Here is an 18,086-nt window from a genome sequence, read left to right on the forward strand (position 1 = left end):
CGGGGCCTGTGAGGTTGACCCTGCCCTTCCCTGGACCTTCAGTTCGCGCAACCAACCGCGGCCTCGGGGGAGGCGCGCCTCTCTCCCTCCGGGCCGCCGTAGTTTAGGAGAAAAAAAACGGTTACCCAGCAACGAGAAAAAACAACCGGAACCATCCGCACCAGCTCGGGGAGAAAGCAGAGGTGAGGCGCTTTCCCCAACTCGCTGTTCAACACCGAGACTTCGCCTTTTACCTTCGTCTTTCTTATTCCCTCAGCATCCCCTACACACCCTGGGGAGGCGGGGTCAGATTGAGGGCCAAGGCAGCCCCTCCCTCGAGAGTCTGAAATCCCAGGCCCTCGACGTCCCTCTGATACCGTCCGCCCTCGCTCCCCAGCCTGGGTCAGGGTCGCACCGATCCTTTTCACAAACCACGTTTGAAGATAGATCTCATCCCGTTTAGTCTGAAAAGGGCAGGGGGAGGACTCGGGCCTCGTTGAACCCTCTTGTCTTCCAACCTGGACCCCTACCAAGGCCTCCGCCCTTGCTCAGCACCGACTCACATACAAACAGGGCAGGTCCCTGGAGAGCTTTTCAGACTCCGTCCAACCCAATGCTTGGCAGCTACCTTAATCTAGCCCCTTGTATTCTGAGACAGGAAGGGAAGGCCTGATCGAGACAAACCAAAACCAGAAAATAAAAGCACCCCAAAACCTCGCAGCCTGGGATTTCAAAACCAAAATCCTTCTCCCCCTCCTCAACCCTGTTTTTAAGAATGCAGAGGTGCTTCGAGCATCAGAAGTGGCAACTAAGAAAATGTGTGAAATTTAATTCAACAAGTTGGAGTAACTAGAACCAGTACCTAATTCCTACTTTAATTTTTTTTTTCATTTTTGACTTTAAACACTGTCTTCTCTGTGATCGATAATGAATTCCGTTAAACTAGCTTTCTTAATAATCATTCTCTCTACATACTTGTGGAATAGCAAAAACTACCCACATCGACAGGAAGACAGAGAAAAAGTACTTAGTGTCATAGTAAAAACTGTGGGGTTTTTAATTTTTAAAAATGATTTAGTCAATTGAATGTACTATTCTGATTCAGAATGAAGAATTTCAAATTCTCTGGGGAAAAATATATAGATTTGGAGTATATTTAGAGAAACAAGGGTTGAAGTTCAAGAAATTTGGGTGTCAGAAATATTTTGTCATAGTTGTGATTATGTAACTAACATCAGACAAATTTAAAGATAAATGCTCTTTAATGAATCTCTAGGTACTCTAGGCAATTCCTCCCAAAGAGATGTCGATTCCATTCTCCAACACCCACTACCGAATTCCACAAGGATTTGGGAATCTTCTTGAAGGCCTGACACGTGAGATTCTGAGGGAGCAACCAGAAAACATACCAGCTTTTGCAGCAGCATATTTTGAGAACCTTCTAGAGAAAAGAGAGAGTAAGCTTTTTTTTAAATAGACATTATGGTAAACATTTAAGGCCATCTTCATTCTACAGCAAACTTTATGAAGCAGATGACTTCACGTAACAGTTCTTGTTATTTGAAACACTGTGTGCCTCTTTGACAAGCTTCTCTTAGTTCTCTTATTCAAGATTACCAGTTTATTATCCAGACCTCCTTCACTGTATTTCTCATGGACACACAGTGTGGAAGGGGACCTCTAAAGGTCAGACAAGTGTTCCTCTCCACGTTCAAAAACGCATCCCCAAAAGTTGACTGTCTATTCCTCCTGAGAGGGTAATTAGCAATTTTCTTTAAATTTTGATTCTTCTCACTTGAAATTATTGAAAGTGTTATAAAAATAATTCAACACTCCTTAGATTAAATAAATTGGTATTCACTGGAGTATATCAAACTGTTCTTTAATAAAGGCACAGAGACAAACTGTTTTGAAAAGTGAACTTGGGAAAGTAATTTATATTCTCTATACTCTAAAACTCTCTTCCTGCACAGAGACTAAGATCCACTCTAACAGTAACTCTTTGATTGAGAACCAAAACAAAGTTCCTTCACTAATGTGAATAAAATTTCCCAACCTTGAAGGTTCATGACTATCATAACCTGACTCAGAATGAAAATTGGGAATTAGTAGTTACAAGTTAGTACTAAAAACCTATTCTTGACTAGAAAAATCATTCCGTATAAATTATTGTTATTGTTATTGTCAATGACAGTATTCCAACAGAGTGGTAAAGGTGACTAGAAATAGCCGCAAGCACACAGACACATTCTATTGCAAATCATTTTACAGAGGGAGGAAACTTAGCACAAGGCTTGAATTCAAACAATTCACATGCATGGCACAGCTCCACCCCTTGCCCTCTTTGTTCTGCCCTTGTAAAGCTCAGAATCTCTGCCAATTTCCTGGCCATTGCTGGTCTTTTCCATTTCCAGTCAAGATGAATATTTGTTGCTCAATCTGAAATTTTAAGTTGCTCTAAAAACATTTGAGAAACTATATTTAGGGAGAAAAAGTAAGAAAAATGCTTTGGGGAAAGAGGTAAATTATGAACACTAATTTTGTTATCATAACATTCATTTTACAAATTCATGCAGTAAAAAGTCTTTAGTCATTTGTTTAATTTTAGAACTCAGAAACATCCCATTACAGAAACATTTGAGTCATCATTGCCAAATCACAGTACAAAAGCAATTGATTGTTCAGATTAATGACCTGGGGATACTATCTTAGTAATAAACAACCGGTGAAACTATTTGAAAAAATTTTAAGCACCACACCCACCCATGTTAACCAAAGGTGAATTATCCAATTGATACAAGTTTCAAAATTTCATATCTCCACAAAGGCAAAAGAAATCATGAACATCCAGCTCAGTATTCCACACAATGTAAGAATTCCCTTACTATCATTCCTCATAGGTAATTTTTAGTCTTAATATTTGTTTTGTGACAAAAAACATATCAGTATATAGTATAAGTGGTATCTCAAATCAGTAGGGAAACAGAGGACTTCTTATGAATTGATATTGAGATAAAGAGGGAAAAAAATAAAAGTAGACCAGTTCCTTATACATCATATGTCAGAATAAATTCCAAATTGGTTGGAAATTCATATATTAAAAAAGAAACCATGTAAATACTAAGAAAAATATGAATGAGTTTCTCAACACAGGAAAGAAAACTGCTAAGTTGCTTTAATGGCTTCAAACTCCAGTTGCAATTATGAACAGATTGATAGAATTGATGTCATAAAAGTAAACTTTTACCTCACAAAAAGTACCATAAAGAAAATAAAACAGCAAGTGACAAACAGAAAAAAAAAAAAAAAAAACTTGTAATTTCTATCCCAGTGGGTTAATAAACCTAATAAAGAACTTGTAAAAACTGTCTTATGACTCATTTATAATGACAACCCTATTGAAAAAATGAGCAACAGATATGAACAATTCAGACTAAAATAAATGCAAATGGCCCTTAACCTGAAAATCTACTCAAATGCTGTAAGTAACAGAAGTCCAAATCAAAACTACACTATTAGCAACAACCACCCCTACATCAAACTGGCAAAATGCTGTTTGCCAATATACTCTAGGCAAGGTTGGGGGGATATACACTCATATACATTACTTGTGGAAAAGCAAAATGGTACAATCTCAAGGATAGGAACTCAGTAGTATCTACCAAAATTATATATGTGTTTAACATTTGACCCAGAAGTTCTACCTCTACACTTTTCATTGTATCATTTATGGAAACAACCTAAAAATCCATGATGGAAATTTTTTTGGGCAGTGCTGGGAATCAATCTCAGGACCTCATGCATGCTGACAAATTCTGTATCACTGAGCTACATATTCAACCCTCATAATAGGGATGGACTTAATAAACATCAATAAATGGAATAATATTTAACTTCAAAAAAGAATAAGGACGATCTCTAGATAATGCTATGAAATGATCTTTAGGGATCAGTGGAAAAAAAACAAGATGGGAGAAGGTGTGCTTAGTATGCTATTTATCTAAAAAAAAAGGTTGATATGAGTACATAACTTTATTTTAATGTAAGAATAAATCTTTTAAAATTATCATTTTCCTGTAGCAAAAGGAAACTGGGTAGATGTAAGATAAAATATAGTTTAGGTTTATTAATATTTAGCAGAGTAATAAAATTACATTTAAAAATTGTTAAGCAATTCCTAAAATTTAAAAGTGAAGTTAAACGAACTAATAGTAAGTAGGTGACACACACAGAAGGGAATTATTTCAAGTGAGTACATAACATAGTAATTTGACTATACAAACCTGGTAGGTGTATCCTAAAACCAAAATCAACAACAAAAAAAAATCTTAAAATGCTTTCAGTAATCATTGCTAATATTATAGTAGAATGCTATAATTGTTTTCAGGAATATCCCTGACAGGTTCATGTGTTAAGACTTGTCCCCAGTTTTGTGGCACAGTTGGGAGATGGTGGAATCTTTTAGAGGTGGGGCCTAGTGGGAAACTTTAGATCACTGGGGGCATGACCTTGAAGGGAATTGTGGAACACTCTTGTCTCTCATAGTTGGCCAAGAGGTAAACAGACCTCCTCCATACTCCTGCTGTGATATAACCATAGACCCAAACACTGAAGCCAATTAGTCATAGACTGAAACCTCCAAAATTTTGAGCCAAAATAAACCTTTCCTCTTTTAAGTTTATTTATCTTGGGTATTTGTTATAGTAGTGGAAAGCTGACTAACATAGAGTGTTATTCTGTACCCTGTTTATATGTTATAGAATAAAGCAAGTAAGCAACTATGCTATGAGGAATAATAATTTTAGTGTAGGAAAATTGACATAAAATTATTAAAATGAAACAGGTTTATAAAATTATGTAATCCTACATTTTATTTTATTTATTTTATATATTTATTGGTACTAGGGATTGAATCATGGAGTGTGTTGCCACTGAGCTACAGCCCCAGTCTTTTATTTCTTATTTTTTATGTTGAAAAAGTTCTAAGTTGCTGAGAGTCTTGCTAAGATGCTGAAGCTGGCCTAAAACGTCTTTGCCCCTCCTGCTTCAGCCTCCCAAGTCACTGGGGTTCCATCATGTACCACAGGACCCCTATAATCCTAAATTTTAATTGAAAAAAATCAATGTGACCTCATGATATGTTTTCTCTTTTGAAAAATGAAAGTTTTTTTCAGCTTCATACTTCAAAAAGCCTTAAAACAATGACCAGTCCAGTTCCAGGGGACACCTAGCTCCTAGATATTCATCTCTGAATATCTTTTCCCAGGACCCATCGCTTCTTGGAGAACTAGCTAATTCTGTGCACTGGGCAAATACAGAAGATAAGGCTGACCATCTTGTCATACCAAAAAACAAGAACACTCTCAAGGATTTCTAAAGGAGTTTGTAAAGGACTCAGGAGAATGTGAGCGCCTGAATTAAGCTCCTTCTGGCTAAATTTTGGGCAATTACAGCATCAGTATTGGAATTCATCTAGTTTGTTAAATATTCATAAGTTCATAATTCTAAAAGCAAAACCTACCACTCATTGGCCACCTCAAGAGGATCCTAGGAGATAACTGATTACTTTGAAAACTTGATAGAGGGAAAGAAAAACTTTCTTTTCTGTAAGAACTGTATTTCAGGGTAATCAAATAGTTGAAGAAAACAACCACTTTCTTTATTGAGTTTCTTCAGAAAATAAAGAGGTAATGAGAAAGTTAGGGTATTACCATTTTGCAGCCCCTAAAGCAATGATCTTAAAGTGATTTATCATCAAAGAACCCATAAAAATTATAAAAAGAGAGACAAGCAGATATTATTTATCTCCTGACGGTAATACACAGCTCTATCAATCAAGTATTCTTGCCCCGCCAAAGTCAAACCTGAATCTGATCTATAGATCCACAGAACATTTAAAAGCAAAGGAAATTGTTAACAGCCACCATGGAGATAGAGTCATAAATATCCAAACTGTGGAAAATTCCAGAGGAAAAATGACCCAATTCCATCAACAAATTAATTGCTGCGAGGAAAAAAATGTTTGGGTGGGGTTCCATTAAAGCAATTTAGAAGACATAACAATAGGCTGTGTGTGCCCATTTTGCGAGGTTTAATTTGAATCAACAATCAAATAAAATATACTAGACAATGGGAGAAATTTGAATAGTTGACTAGGTAGTTGAAGATATTAAGAAATTACTGTTCCTATTTAGGTATGATAATGGTATGGTTATATATTAAAGATAAAGATCCTTTATCTTTTAGAGATGCATATGCAAATATTTGTAAATAAAATAATAGGGTACTTGGATTTGGCTTAAAAATAATCAGAAGAAAAGATTATTGATTAAATAAATCATGAGTTAATAATTGTTGAATCTAGGTCATATGCATATGGGGATTTGTTATATTATTCTCTCTACTTTCTGGGTTTGAAATTTTTCATAGTGAAAAGGCTCAAGAAAATTTGTTTAAATATAAATATCTCACCCTATCACACCAATTGTCTGAATAACATGCCTCATTTAAAAAAAAAAAAAAAACTCTCCCATTCTTCAGTTTTCCAAACTTCTTGACTACTTAGCATTTATTTTTAAATACTTTTTTGTATTTACTAATACATGTTTATATGTACCTATATTCATATTTAAATATCAACATTTGTTCTCTCGCTCCCATTTTGTTATAAATTCTGTGAAGGCAGAAAGTATGTTTCTTAGTGCTAATGTAAATATTCCCAAGGGCTCATCTAGTGTTTAATTGATCATCATATATTTAATGATCACTGGTTGTGTCTGCAGTACTAGGCTATATGAATTATCAGTAAGACTTTTGACTGTCAGTAAAGAAATTGTGGCTTAGAACAAGAAACTTTTTTGTGCTACCACTCAAGATTTACTTTAATGAACTCAAAATAAGTGAAATTATTCTCTTTTCTTATTTAGAAACCAACTTCGATCCAGCAGAATGGGGGGCTAAGGTTGAAGACCGCTTCTATAACAACCATGCATTCAAGGTACAAATCTATGTATCTGTTGAATCTGGCTATTTATTCTATCCAGAAAACAGATTATTAATTCTCCCCCAAATTGTGAGAATTATGTGAGGCATTAAAAATGACTTATTAAAACTTTTTAATTATACATTTTTTTCTAATGAAATTCTTTTCTGAAGTATTTGAATCAAGTGTAGATACTAAGCTTAAGTTTAAAGATGATCAATAGGCAGAAGGTGCTTGAAAGTTATAGAAAAATTATCCTGTCTTTAATTCTTCAAATTTTATTGAACATCACAATGCTTAGCAAGAGCAGGTACTCAACAAATAACTTGTTGGATAAATGGACGACATTTCATAAAGTAAAACACCACTAGTTCAATTATTTCACTGTCACATGTTACAAAAGACTAATTAGAGTTAAAGATGGTAACGGAATAAAGTTTTCTCTGTAAAACTAATCTCTTCAGAATCTGAACCCATCTCAGCAGTATTCTCAAAGACAGCTTTTCTTAACAAGGTTTCTCAAAAAACTTCAGCCCTAAACTGAAGCACCCATTGCATGTAAAGAATCAGTGTCTTGCCTTTGTATCTAATGTGATTCTAGTTTTGTACCATCTTTGGAAGATCTAAGAAAACTAAGAAAAACCACCACTCAAAACATTCTCTGTGTTATGTGGTTCAGATGAGGAAGGATGATTGACAAAGACTATTGGGATCAACTGGGAATTTGATAGAAATTCATAGTCTCTACCCCAGTTCTGCGAATCAGAGTTTTTATTTTAACAAGATCCCCAAAGTAATTTGTAGATATATTAAAATTTGAGAATACTAGCTGGGTGTGGTGTTGCCTACTTGTTGTCCTAGCCACTCAGGAGGTCAATGCAGGAGGATCACTTGAATCCAGAAGTTCAGGGTCAGCCTGGACAACATAGTGAGACCCTTTCTCAAAATAATATCAACAACAACAATAATAATAATTTGAGAACACTACTTTGTACAACTGAGATAACACCACTAGCCACAAAGCACCGGCTTTTGAGTGATTAGAATTAAAGCAAATGAACAGGGCTGGGGATAGAGCTCAGTTGGTAGAGTGCCTGCCTTGTAAGCACAAGGCCCTGGGTTCAATCCCCAGCACCGCAAAAAAAAAAAAGTAAAATGAATGAACAAACTTCAAGTTTTGATGATGTTCTTCTGTACATATGGGAAATGTTCTGCAGAAGTAGCTGTCCTTTATTCCATTGAGTTCAAAAGTGAAGTTCCATCCATTTGTGCCTGCAAATGATCTATTTATTTTTATTTTACTAGATTCTCTGTGAAATAAAGGGGATAATATTGAAAAACATTTATTTCCTTGTGTCAAATAGCTTTATGTGATTTGCTCATGTATTCTCAATCTTCTGTTTTATGGGTTAAAGTGAAAGAGGATCTTCCTACAGGAGGTGAATTAGCATAGCCTCTATTTTGAAGGAACACTTCATTAGCCATATAAAAATTGGCAGAGCTGGCTTCTCTTTTTATATTTAAATCACTCTCCACAGGGAAACATACTTTCTTGATTTAGTTTTTAATCCATGAATTTCATTAAGTCAATTTGACTTCATTCTATGGACCACAATGGCATTTAATTTATGACTATTTTAGAAACCATTGTCACCTCTTTTTTGTACTTTCTTCAGGACTCATTACCTCATTTTATTGAATTTTACTATAAGACAATGGTTTGTTTTTAATGTTTATCAGTGGCAAATTCATTCCAAAAGCAGAAGAGCCAGCATTTTTGACAAATTCTTGGTCTTTGAAATTTGTTTATACATATTCCCTTGAGAGCTTTCATTTATTTCTTCTTGTTCCACCTTTTTTATTTAATAAAAGATATATATTGACCCTTTCCCATCTCTCTAGGAGCAAGAACAATCTGTTCAAGAAAAGTCACAGACATCTGTGAAAGGGGAAGACATACCAGGCAATGCCGTAGTATGTAATATTTTCCATTTATTATCAACTTCTACAAAGAATGATATCACTCAGTTTAAAATTATACTCCAAATATGAATCAGTCTATTATCTATATTGTTAAAATCATAATTTTGCTTTCTAGATGATTAATGTCAGTGATAAATTGGTGTATCATTTTCATCCATGCCTCTTATAAAGGAAAACTCATTCTTCCTATTAAAAATATAATCTTATTTTCCAAGATTGCCAGTGATTGAAAATCTTCCCGTGGGGAAATGCAAACAGGACTTAGAACTTCAATCTTGATCTTTCAGACTCATCTTCCACTTTGGGAATTTTTCACTAATTGTTACTGTCACCATGTCACAATGGCAGAGGTTCAGAGATTACAAAAGGAAATTCAAAGAGAATTACATACAGGGAAATAAAATGACCTCACACAATGTGGCTTACTCATCTTCCATGCATAGCCCTCTACAAAATGCCTTCCCGCCCGATAGCCTACAACCAAGGTGCAGAGACAAAGGGAAGTTTGCCCTTAATATAACTCAGTTATATGCTAAAGCCAGCACTCAAGAGACGATTATGCACATCTCTACCTAACTCCATATTCAATAATTTCTTTTCTTCTTTTTTTTTTTTTTTTTTTTTTTTTTGGCTACCAAAGGTACTTTACCACTCAGCTACAGCCCCAGTCCTTTATTTATTTTTTATTTTGAGACAGAATCTCTCTAAGTTGCTTAGGGCCTCACTAAATTGCTAAGGCTGCCCTCCAACTTGCAATCCTTCTCCCTCAGCCTCCCAAGTTGCTGGGATTGCAGGCATGCTTCACCATGCCTAGCAGTAATATCATTTTAATAGCCACTTGAACATACTAAGATTATGGAAAAAACTAGGAATCAGGGCTCTTTTTTTTTGAGGGGCAGAGCCAGTTGTTAAACATTTACCAGAATATCACTGTCTATATTCTTCAAGCCCAGAATCAAGAGGACCAAACCCTATGAGAAAGAACCCACTCTATATAATGTCAAAGACCAAACTTCGAATTGCTTTTCAGGTTCAGATGTTCCAGTGAGTTATCATTAATTGACACCTAAAAATTGACATGCCCCTCAAGGAATACCTTACTTCTCACACAATGAGGAGCAGATTTTCCCTATAATACTTACAAATTATTCCAGAATTATATAAATACAATCCAATAAGCCTAATATTGGTAGCAGTGTAGTGGGAATTCATGGAAGAAGGAAAGAGAGTCATTTCCTTACATCTTTCACAGGTGCCCTTCTATGTAGGTTTTCATGGGTTTAAGTTAGAATTAATTTCCAACTTGAGAGTAATTTGTTTGCACATTTTGGGGCACCATCTGAGAAGATTTTATACCATTTTTTCATTTAATAGCTACATTTGCCTCATTGACCATGGAGATGGTCAGGAAAGAATCCATCAATAGGAGAGAGAGAGAATAAATCAAAGTACATAATACAATGGCATTATTAAAAAAGAATGGGTAAAGTTTTATAATAATACCATAGAAAAAGAGAACCAAGATAGTTACATGGAAAAAGTAACTGCAGAACACCATGATTAGAATAATCTCATTTTTAAAATAAGAAGGTGAGTGTATTGCACACACACACACACACACACACACACACACACACACACATATATACATCTTCATATAAACATTTTTGTATATGGGGAAATTTTAGAAAGATACACATATGCGCACATACACTCACACACACACCATCATTATAATGCTTAACCTATTAGGAAAGAATTTGGGAAAATGAAGAAAACTTTTCACTGAAAGTGATATTTGGATATTTAAAATATGTATATGTAATTTTTATAATTGAAAAATATATTAAGGGCAATTCCATTTTGCACTTAGGATCCTGCATTTGGCTGTCTGTAAATTATACCTAATTTTTTTAATATGCCAAAGTGCAACCAACAATGATAAACCTGACATTACTTAAGTCAAATAATTTATCTTTGGCACTCCACTCTTAAATATCTGATTTTAATTATCTAATTATTTATAAATTAAAAAGTTAACATTTTAATCATCTTATGTAATCATGATTATTTCAAAAAAGTACTTTTACTAATCTTCTTAACATTTTTACCCATGTTTCAAGGTTTCTTACTTATTCCCCACCCCCAAAAATGTTATCACTCAGGAAAACTGTTAAATAGGAGCTATTTTGGAAAAAAAAAAGTTGGCAATGATCTTTTATTGCAGAGGCATATTAAAGAGCAACAAAACAAAAAGTCTGCTATTTTGGCATTTGCTGTTTAGTACATCCACAATGTGACAATATATAAAAATTCCCTCAGGAAGCAACAGATCTCTGAAAGTGTATCCCTAAATTGATTAAATTTATACACTTATTTTTATGGCATCAAAAACATGAGACCTTTTTAAAATCTCTTTTTCTTTCAATGAAGGAGTTGAAGGAAGATAAAGAAAAAGAGGAATTTGCTGCTGTCAAAATCCAAGCAGCCTTCCGGGGACATGTAGCCAGAGAAGAGGTAAAGAAAATGAAATCAGATAAAGTTAAAGATGAGACAGAAGAGGAAAAGGAGTAAGGACACTGGTTTCCCCCCAGAAAACTTGAAAAAATAATCCAAATCCATCAACCTTGTTGGGATTATCGGGTTTTTTTTTTTTCCTTAGTAAGGGAAATTTGATGTTGTGAAATAACATTTGTTGCTGTTGTGAAAATCTGTCATGAGCATTTGTTTAATAAACATGCCATTGAAACATTCCACTTGAAGATTTCTCCAAGATCATGGGAACTGTTTATACTTGCCCCAAGTCTATGTATAGACCACTCTGGATTCAGCTATAGAACTATAGAACTGGAGTATCTGAGTTTTCAGAGATGTCAGAAGTTGTATGGTCTAACCATTACCTAATGAATAAATCTATCGCATCGCTGAAAAACAATGATTCTTTAGCCCCTGCTTCACTTCTAGTAATGAAGAATTCCACTGCCCTTCAAATACTTTTCAGAGTGTGTGTGTGTGTGTGTGTGTGTGTGTGTGTGTGTGAAAGAGAGAGAGAGAGAGAATCAAACCCAGGGCCTTGATCTTACCAGACAAGTGCTCTACTATTAAACCACATTTCGAGAATCTTAATTTTTTAATAGCTTGAATTATTAGAAAGATAAGTTAAAAAAAAACTTCCTCCTTTATAAGTTTTACATTGGTTTTCATTTGTCATACATGCTTTCAATCATTTATCAAAAATGTATTCATGTGTTGAAATCTCATAGTGAAATGTTTTCCTTCATGCATCCTACAGCTTGGTATTGTCTTGCTCTCTAAAACCACACAGAACTAGACTAATAGTATCGTATTTGAAAAAACAAAAGCTATCGTTATGTCATACTCCCTTCTTCAGGTAAAACTTCCCACGCATCTTTAGTGTATAAATGGTAATACATGTTTTGCAAACTAAGAAGTTTTTTATCTCTGTTATTTTTTCAGTGAACCAGTCAAGTCCTAAGTACCTTATTTTTAGAAAGTTCAGTCTCTCCTTTTTGATGCCGCCCTGCTCTTGTTTGTCCAGAAAACTTGGGATTAGATCAAAGAGTGCAATTCCAAAAAAAAAAAAAAAAAAAGAGTTCGATTCCCTTCTGCTACTGGAGAACAGCATGCTACCTAAACTCCCAATCCTTAATATCCACTGTACCCCTTCCTCCCATCCTTACCCCCTCTCCTCCAGGCTTAGATATGGGGAAAAAATCATTTCTCCTCCAGGATTTCAGCTATTTATTCCATTATGCTACTCAAAGCATCAACTTTCAACACCTTTCCTTCTTGAACAAAGTCATCCTACTCAAAGAATTATCAAGGGAGCCCAGAATTAATACAAAGACTTTTCTTTAGTGAATATGTAACAGGTGAGGAAAAGATACCATTTAGCTTTTTTTTATTATGTGTTATAAATGTAAAGAAATTAATACTGTTTTTTCCATATAGTCAGTTCACACACACAAGCACACACACACACACACACACAATTTAGTGGTAATGATATTTATGAAGGAGGAAAAGAAAAAGGAGAAAATGGGGAAGAAATGGATGTGGTCTTAATAACAACACATATCAATAACATTTTGTTAGCACTTATCTCTCTAGCTGCTACTCCTTCTCAATTTCATTTGCTGGTAACTCTTCAACTCTCCAACCAGTAAACACCAAAGAATCTCCAGTAGTCCTGGGATCCCTTTTTTATAAATTTACCTGTTGATCTCATCCAACCTCATGACTTTATAAGCCATCTCCATACTCATTACTCCCAGACTTTTCTCCCCTCCTCCTCCAAACTTGTATGTTCAACTGCCTACTTAAATCCCTATTTGAATATTTATTCCCCTCAAAAGGAACATGTCCAAAATACCTCCTGATATTGCCTCCCAAAAGCCTTGAATTCATCCTTAACTCTTTTCTCCTCCATTCCACATACAAAGCCTGATGGCTCTATGTATAAAATATACCCAGAAGCCAAACACCTCTCATCACTTCCATTGCTACCACCTTGGTCCTAGTTCCTATCATCTCTCTCATGAATGTTTAACCTTCACATTGGCCATCATTGCCACATTTCTGCTGCACAATCCATCCCAAAGTCAGTGATTTGAAGCAATTGTCTTTTTCCGTGGACATTTGTGTGAGCAACAATTTAGCTGAGCTAGCCTGGACCCCAGCCTCAAGGTTAGGTCCAGATATGCCTTTAAGCTGAGGATTTGTGGGTTTACTAGGGAAGTTATGCTTCAGGCTGTGAACCCAAGGGTCAACTAGTAGTCAACTAGTAGTGCCTGTGCTCCATGTGTTCTATTTAGAACCCAAGCCAAAAGACATAACCCAGGACAAGCTCTTTTCATGGTAGTCACAGAACTAAATGCAGGAAAACCCAACATGCAAGAATTCAAGCTTTTGCTCTTATCATTTACTCTTTCATCCCATTGACCAATAAAGTTGTCTGACTAAGCCCAAAGTCAAGTGAGTAAGGAAATTGCTCTTCATGCAACCATAGCAAAGACCTCTTCTGTGCCTAACTACAGGGACCAATAATTCAATCTACCATAGTGTGCTCTCCTGCTTATAATTACTCATATCCTTCCCACATGCAAAATATACTCACTAATATCCCAAAATCCCTAAAAATTCCATCAAATCTTTGAAGTGTGGTACTCATGGTTTACATCAGGTCCAGATATAGCTCCTATATCATAGAAACCTATGAATTTAAAAAGCAAATACCTTTTTCTCACATACCCAACATACAACAAATAATGTAATATGGGTAATATAATCATAAAAAGGTCTCTGATTCAAAAAGTAAATAGCAAATAGCAATTGCTGGTCTGAAACAATGAAATCCCACTGAGAGAAGAGTGTCGGTTTAATTTATATGGTGGGGTGAGGAATAATGTTTCATAATAAGGTCCTGGATTTGACCCTTCAGTCTCTAGCACTGAAAAAAAGAGAAAAAAAAAAAAGACTGGAGTCTCTTCCATAAAACTTTTGGTTCTATACTCAAGGATATCATTATTTTTCCATCATCTTACTTGGTCCTTTGCCATTAGAGATATGCCCTTTTTGGTGGATAAGTGGATTTCTCAGACTAATTCCCGTCTATAGAAAACTGAGAATCCAAGAGTCTGTTTATGTCTACCACAGCCTAAGTCTCTTTTAGTTGGTCGTGGTACTTTTCCTAATAAAGTTCTTTTTAAAACTATATGGATTTTATATGTATTTGGCTGCAGTCAACTCCATCTGACAAGAGCTATAGCTGTACTTGCAATTTCTTTCAAGATTCTCTCTCTCTCTCTCTCTCTCTCTCTCTCTCTCTCTCTCTCTCTCTCTCTCTCTCTCTCTCTCTCTTTCTCTCTCTCCTCTCCACCTCCCAATTAAGAACAGTGAAAAATTGAAATCACTATTTCAATACTAGAACCTCTGTCATAATTAGTACTCCTGCTTCCACTCTATCTTAGGGTTCTCCAAAGGAACAGAGCCAGTGGGCTATATAGAGATATGTAACAAGGGAATTGGCTTATGCAATCACAGGGATTGAGTAGTCCACAGTAGGTCATCAGTGAGTAGGAGAACCAAGAAATACAGTGGCATAATTTGATCCAAGTCTGAAAGTCTAGGAACCAGGGGAGCCAAAATTGTAACTCTCAGGCCAAGGCTAGAGGAGATTCTTTTGATGTAAGTCCTAGAGCCTCAGAAGTCTAAGTTCTCATGTCTAAGGTCAAAAGAAGAGGACTTGTCCCAGCTCCAGAAGACAGAACTCACCCTTCCTCTGCCTTTTTATTCTATTGAGACCCTCAGTTCTACCCAGTGTGGTAAGATCTTTACTCAGCATACCCATTCAAATGCTAATCTCTTGCAGAAATACCCATACAGATGCTTTGTAGCTATCTGGGCATTTGTTAACCCAGTCAAATTATCACATAAAATTAACCAGCATATACTCTTTCCCCCTTTCAATATACCAGTCTGAGCATCCCATTATAATTGCAGTCCTATCACTCCCCCAATAGCTTCTCATTTCTCTAAGAGTAAGAGCTAAAGTCTTCAGAATGGTCTACACAGTCTCTGCAGATCTTTCCTCGTGCTATCTCCAACCCCATCTTGCTTGTTCATGGGGCTTCAACCACACTGACCTTGAAGTTTTTCCTTATTCATCCCCACCATGCTTTCATGTGGGATCCTGTATGTGTCATTCCCTCCATCCCTGCCTGGAATGGTTTTGACCAGACATTGTCTCATTCCTTCTGCTCTTAACCCAATGAACAAGTCGATGAGATCTTGCCTGGGACACCCTATCTAAAACCGCATCCTGCAAAAAAGGACTCCTCTTTCCCCTTTCCTTCTTAATTTTTCTTCTAAATTCTGAACACCATGTCATGTATCTTGTTTATTGCCTACTTCCCCTAGTAAAATCCATGTCCTATCAGGATCCCAGTATTTTATTTGCTGCTTAGCACCTTTGTTACATGTAGCAGGAAAGCATTAGTCATTTCTAGATGCTTATACACAAGTGGGAGGAGCCAAAGTATCTCCTTTCACCTAATTGACTTCTATTGGGCTATACATGTATCTCTGAATCAATCACTGAAGCCCTGAGAAAGGAATATGCTAATTGTCTTGTGCCTATCTCCATCAGAACACACCCCTGCTAGTAGTAAGTTAGTTCTGCCCCAGAAACCTGACTGAAGTGTATCAAGTTTAAAAGTCTCTAATGATAATAGAGTCATGTTTTGGGGAAGAAGGGACAGCAAATGCTGGGCAGGCATACAACAAATACATCCCACGATAACTACCACATGGCTTCCTGCTATACCACATGGTTTATTAAATGGTCATTAAAATCAAAGTTTAGAGAAGTGTTAAGAATGAAAGGAAAAATGTAAAACATCATATGAGAGGTTAACAAGCCATGGCAATAAGAAAATCTGGATATCTTTTCACATAAATTGTACTACTAAAGGGTGTTTCTTGGAGTTGGGTCATGCAAACAAGAGAAAATTCCACAAAAGAAGCTTTGCCTGTTAGGAGAAAATGAAAAATCATGTGACTTAAAGTGTTTTAGAAATACATGGAAAATTTGCTCTGTGGGAAGCTAAGTGTGAGAGTTTGTCAACATGAATTTTTCTTATAAAACATTATGAACACTGTACCTATAGAAATGGAGTCTTCTGTCATGATTATAATCAGTCCTTTTTACTAAATGTAGGTCCATAATAACCTAAAGGGACCTGCTCTGTTGCTCTGTGATACAGAACTCAGTCAATCAGTATCTGTGATTCAGGAATGAACCCAGGATAAGGTTCTAAATTGTCACTGTCATTATGCCTCTTAAACATATTACATTATGCACTATTTTCTAAAGCAAACTAAACAGTGACTTGTCTAATGTCTCAAAATTAACTCAGCATTTTCTCTTTATACTTCAAAACAACTTGAGCTTCCTAACATCTGGAAACATTTCAGCAGTTACCATATTTAATTTAAATTTTGGTTTTTTCCACATGAAATTCTTTCCAAGTTCTTATTTTTCAGTTTTTTGTATCTGTTTTTGTTTGATTGTTTGTTTGTTTGTGGGTGCAAGTATGGACAGAAACCAGGTACTAATTGCCTACACGCCCTTCTCTTGGCTCAAGAATATTTCTAGAGAGTGGATTATAAACATAGACTAAGACTTTTATCACTTCATTTTTATGCCTAATTTTCCTCTCCTGAATATGTCTGCAATGAATATGTAATGATTACCCATTTATGTCATATCATGATGTTGATAAACTCATTTCCAACCTGAAGTGCTTTGTACAACTAAGACTACTGGGATTGACAATTACTTATGTCAGTGAGGCTCTTAGAAGAAAACTGTACCTACAGAATACAATATTTCAGAATGTGAAATTGTGTTTGTTAATGAAATATGCTTGGGAACAAATAGCCTCTGTTATTTAGAGCCAAAATATTTAAAAGACTGGGCAATAACGTTATTCTAAATAAAATCTTCAGAGTCACCACACTCATTACTACACACCTTAAGAAAGGATTGTCAATACTCCAAGAACAGCAGATCACCACAGAAAGAATACGAATACACTATCCCAAGAGGGTCGAGATGTAATGGTGAAGTGTGAAAATCTGTCATCATTCTCCCCCTAAAGACGCACTCCTGTCTCAGAAGGCTTTCAATCAAGAACTGAAGCATCTTGTTATGTTGAAATTAGATTACTAAGAAGAAGAACCTTGTTTGCTAAATCAGACATTAAGCCCAGTTTTGGAAGCTATTGGAAAAACTTGTTTTTGAATTGTTGGAGACAATAGAAAATATGCTTGCCTAAAGACTTAACAAGCCACTGATAGAGAAGCAAGATCACTGTGGTGACTCCCCTCAGAATGAGTTTAGAATCACTGACTTTCAGATCGTTTTGGCAATATAGAGAATGCTGTGTTGAGCTACCCAGATCTGCCTCCCTCCCCCGCCTCTTTTGAGACTGAGGGTGGCTTCCTCTCTAGGAATTGCCCTCAACTTTAGGGACTCCAGTACCTTAGGTTGCACCCGCCTTAGGGGCAGCCTCATCTACTCAATGCTATCTTACAAAGGCTTGATACGCCTCAAATTGAA

At 35.9% G+C, this 18,086-nt stretch overlaps 1 protein-coding gene across 1 annotated transcript; it reads left to right on the forward strand.

Moving 5' to 3' along the window:
- Window positions 1-33: 33 nt before the first annotated feature.
- On the forward strand, window positions 34-11,695 carry SPA17 (sperm autoantigenic protein 17). The gene is made up of 5 exons (XM_079104572.1): window positions 34-182; window positions 1,256-1,436; window positions 6,906-6,976; window positions 8,864-8,935; window positions 11,378-11,695. Exons 2-5 carry the CDS (start codon window positions 1,283-1,285, stop codon window positions 11,516-11,518), a joined length of 438 nt encoding a protein of 145 aa, XP_078960698.1. The 5' UTR covers window positions 34-182; window positions 1,256-1,282; the 3' UTR covers window positions 11,519-11,695.
- Window positions 11,696-18,086: the final 6,391 nt, after the last annotated feature.

This window comes from Sciurus vulgaris, assembly GCF_902686455.1.
Source record: "Sciurus vulgaris genome assembly, chromosome: 11".
Taxonomy (NCBI): domain Eukaryota; kingdom Metazoa; phylum Chordata; class Mammalia; order Rodentia; family Sciuridae; genus Sciurus; species Sciurus vulgaris.

Excerpts from the sequence above, each read along its gene's own strand:
- SPA17 (XM_079104572.1), top strand. The coding sequence starts at position 1,283 with ATGTCGATTCCATTCTCCAACACCCACTACCGAATTCCACAAGGATTT. Across the intron at positions 6,977-8,863 it reads ATAACAACCATGCATTCAAG|GAGCAAGAACAATCTGTTCA; the intron begins GTACAAATCTAT and ends CCATCTCTCTAG. Across the intron at positions 8,936-11,377 it reads ACATACCAGGCAATGCCGTA|GAGTTGAAGGAAGATAAAGA; the intron begins GTATGTAATATT and ends CTTTCAATGAAG.